Raw genomic sequence first — 4,216 nt, 5'->3', positions numbered from 1 at the left:
TTCTTTGTGACAGTCATCATTATGATTAACAAATGCTTAAACATTCTTAGTTAAACAACCAATGAATCATGAACAGCACAGATTGTTTCTGTTTAATATCTGATTAGAGAGAACTGAAGTCCTCGTGTAGGTTAAAATGACCCATCATGGCCTAAAATAAGAGTTCAGCATTCCTGCCTTTCCCTCAGGCCTGTGCGAGACCTGCTTTGAGGCAGTAACTCCTGTTTCTTCACTCGAGGTGACCCCTACAATATGCACTGTTGATACATGAGACCCCTGGACCGAAGAATGAGAAAACAATGCAACAACAGCTGCTGAAGCTGTAACATCTCTTCCCATCTCTTTTATCCATGCCAGTACAATTTATTCTTTGTGTCTTCCTCTGGCTTCATCATATAACTGAGGTCATCCTCACGCCTCAGTTTACAAAATTTACGTAAAGTTACGGACGGACCGGGAGCAGAGATTGTGAAAACAGCTCACAACAGCAGCTACTAAAGCTGTAAAATTGCTGCCCAGCTCCTCTATCCAAGCCGATGCAATTTATTCTGTGTGTCTTTCTCTGGCTTTGTAAATTAATTGCGATCACCCGCACGCTGCCTACAAAGTTTACTGAATGTTCTGAAATTTACGTCACGTAAAACAAAAACTCTGCGAATCTAAGGTGCGTCACAGTGCCCGGCCCCTGAGGGTTTCCTGAGGCATCAGACAACTGAAGGCGCTCCTCTAGCTAGGCCTGTTCACGATGCTCTCATGCTACAGAGGTTAGAGACCATGAGCCTGGCAAATAGGTACCTGATGCCAGAGTTCACTCTTCCTTTTGCTAAGGAGTAGAAGAGAGAGAGAGACATGAAAAAAAACAAGCAGTAAAATGAAAAATATTGACCTAATTTAAATTTATCATACAATCAGTTGATTTATGGCCTTTTGCAACAAGCCTAGAGCTTGAGGATTCGTTGTGTCACCTGTGTGTTTGACTCTGGCGTGGCAGCTTCTGCAAACAGCTTAGCTTTTATCATCTTCCTTAATGCTTTCTTTATTTTGAAACACCTCAGCTTTAAAGGCAGGTGCCAGTGTAATCTGCTCAGCCATCGGTTCTTAGTACTAAAATCAGTACAGTATCAGRAAATGATATTTCAGTGTATCGATATATTCTTACACCCCTTACATATTTGTCCCACTCTGTTCACCACCTGTGGTTACTTGAAAGAAAAAAGCTGAACTTTACCAACATGATGATGTAAATTAGAGCTTCAGAGCTTGTGACCTTTAAATGGGTTTTATGAGTAAAACCTGATTTGTTTGAGAACTGATTTTGCTGTTTGATTTTCTGGAGTCTGAGAACAAGTTATTTATTTGTAGCTCACACATGCAACAGCTGTGACTCTCAACATTGTTTGTAATTGACAGATAATGCTTTCCTGGCCCGGCAGAAAGCCAAGGCAGATGCAGAGTTCTACACAGCACTGCGAGCCGCCGAGGCTAATAAGGTAAACAAATACAAACACTCATTCTGCCTCAGTGTTCACTTTTTCATAATATTAGCTGTTATGGCAAATATTAATTTAACAAAGACAGAAATACGTGATCCAANGGATCGGTGTTTCATTATTTCTGATTTCATTTTTGCAAGGTCTTGCTGGATTACCTTTATGAAAAATAGGCTGGTCCTAATTTCATGGGATAATTCGCTACAGAGAGTACCCTGTGAGTCACAGCATCCTAGCTAAAAGCTAACTTGGTAAAACAGTGGTAAAAGTACTACAACCTGTCTTTACACTTAGTGCCACTAGCTGAAATGCAACACTTTTTGGCATCTAGCTTTGGCTAGGAAGTAGCTACAGGGCTGATACTTTCAAAGAACTTACAGACTATTGGTCTGAGAGTACCTTGTGAGTTACAGCTTTCTAGCTAAAAGCTAACTTGGAAAAATGGGGGGAGAAGTTCTACAACCTGTCTTCACACAGTGTTTGAGACTAAAATGCAACACTTTTTGGCTTCTAGCTTTGGCTAGGAAGTAGCTACAGGGTTGATACTTTCAAAGCTTTTACAGACTAATGGTCTGAGAGTGCCCTGTGAAGTACAACCTTCTAGCTAAAAGCTAACTTGGTAAAAGAGGGATAAAACAACTACAAACTGTCATTACCCTTAGTGCCACTAGCTGAAATGCAACACTTTTTGGCTTCTAACTTTTGGCACGAGGTCACGAGGGGGTCTTTCGTGCCCGTTTGGCCATCTTTTGACCTAGAGACCCCAAAATTGAAAGAGACGGTCAGGACGTCGTCCCGAACAAGTGTGTAAAATTTGGTGAGGATCGGAGAGGTCAAAAAAATTTAATGATGACCTTGACCTTTGATCTTGACATATGTTGTCCGGGAGGGTCACCCCGAGCGCAACGACACCTCTGCCACGACCATACAACCTTCCTATGCAAAATGGCGGCAAAGGTGATGCAAAGGCCATAAGGGGGTCTTTGGTGCCCGTTTGGCCCTCTTTTGACCTAGAGACTCCAAAACTGGGGGAGACGGTCAGGACACTGACCAGAACAAGTGTGTAAAATGTGGTGTGGATTGGAGAGGTCAAAAAGTTTTCAGATGACCTTGACCTTTGACCTTGACATATGTCGTCCGGGGGGTTACCACGAGTGCAACGATACTTCACCCAGGCCTGTGCGACCTTCCTACGTGACATGGTGAACAAAAACTGCAAAGGTCACGGAAAGGTCACGGGGGTCTTCTGGCCCAAGAGAGACACCACCCACTCAAACAGGGACCAGAAATGATTATTTTGAAAAAAATTCATGTAGTACCATTTTTGACCAATATGGGGCGCTCCAGAGCGGTCTTTGGGGACTTTTGGGGGTCTGGGAGGTCAAAGTTCAAAAAAAGTTTGGGAGGGCCGAGTTCTCAGCCATGAGCATTTACTCCAGCCATATGTACATGGAGACCCCATCAGAGTATCAGAAACTCGACAGAGCCATGAAATTCGCCTTGAGTCCAAACATAGTCTCCGGCGCCACCTGTGGGTGTACACGGTGGCAGTACTTTGCCTGGAAAGTTTTTACTACCTAGGTACTGCTGCCCTTTGTGAGGTCCGGGCCGGTGACACCGGCCTGACCGTCCGTCCGCGGCTCATACCCGGGTATTGGCCCCATCAGGAAGCTCCAGTTACAAATGTACAACCTTCCCTCAGGACTGTGGTGTCCTCTGAAGACCTGCTGTCAGACTATAAGAAATAAGGCCAGAAATCTTCCATCAGACTGTCATAAAGTCCATGAGTTGAACATTTTAAAATACCTGTTGGGTCTGGGGACTTAGCTGCAGTCTGGACATGTAGGATCCATGTTAACTGAGACCTCAGATTGTGAGTCCTGGTTCAGACTCGGATCATGACCCAGGTACATCAGAAAGTCATCAGTTGTAGTGATGATGTCGTGGAAATATTGATTTTACAAAGACAGAAATCACACATGTCAACTTGTACGTATTATCCGTAAGTTATAAGGATGTTACGTTATTTTGCAGGTATACAGACGTAAAGAGCAATCTCACGGATTTTTTCAAAACCTCCTTTTCAAATTTATCTAACATGTCAGAGCTTGTGAGATGATTAAAAAAAACAATAAAAAACATCAAATAACCTTCTTCCAACCGTTCTACTGGTAGAAATAAGTTTTGAACTTTTTCTGCTCTCCTCCTGCTTCACAGCAGGCGCTTCCATTACCGCAGCCGACAGACCCCCACCCCTCCCCGCACATGTGAGTTGTATGGATTTTTTGCAAAACGTACAGATTTTTGAGGCTTTTTATACAGATAAACATCCAAAAGGGTTGATATGTAAGAGAAATACATGGTCCAAGAATGAAGGWAGTCCATGGAATGATCAGCTGAATTTTATTACAACAACAGGAAACACAGAACAACATCAGACTGACCTCCTGCTCTCTGTTTCCTGCTCCACTGAGGCAGTTCAGCTCTCATATATTCTGTTTAACAAACACTATTATGCCATCTTAATACTGGGTCAATGGAAAACACAAAGATGAACACAAGTGATATCTAAGAATGACTGTTGTTAGCAGATCTTGTTCTGACTTTAATCATTCTGTCTGCAGATGAACAGCATGTCAGGAAAATCTAGGTCATTAAAGGATGTCATGAATTACTGGTTTAAACATAAAAGTATTAGTTTCATTACATCACCTTATTACCATGTA

General features: G+C 42.7%; 1 protein-coding gene across 3 annotated transcripts in view; it reads left to right on the top strand.

The window, feature by feature from the left end:
* Window positions 1-1,490, top strand: part of LOC106531303 (erlin-2) — a gene marked incomplete at its 3' end in the record, with an annotated part of 24,747 nt that extends 23,257 nt beyond the window's left edge. For all 3 annotated transcript variants that reach the window (XM_014027131.1, XM_014027130.1, XM_014027132.1), the window contains 1 exon segment: window positions 1,411-1,490. In XM_014027131.1, the coding sequence (XP_013882585.1) occupies window positions 1,411-1,490 (80 nt within the window).
* Window positions 1,491-4,216: the final 2,726 nt, after the last annotated feature.

The sequence above is a fragment of the Austrofundulus limnaeus genome, unplaced genomic scaffold (assembly GCF_001266775.1).
Source record: "Austrofundulus limnaeus strain Quisiro unplaced genomic scaffold, Austrofundulus_limnaeus-1.0 Scaffold618, whole genome shotgun sequence".
NCBI classification, from domain to species: domain Eukaryota; kingdom Metazoa; phylum Chordata; class Actinopteri; order Cyprinodontiformes; family Rivulidae; genus Austrofundulus; species Austrofundulus limnaeus.
The sequence above is the reverse complement of the archived record's forward strand: the minus strand, read 5'-3'. Positions and strand labels throughout refer to the sequence as shown.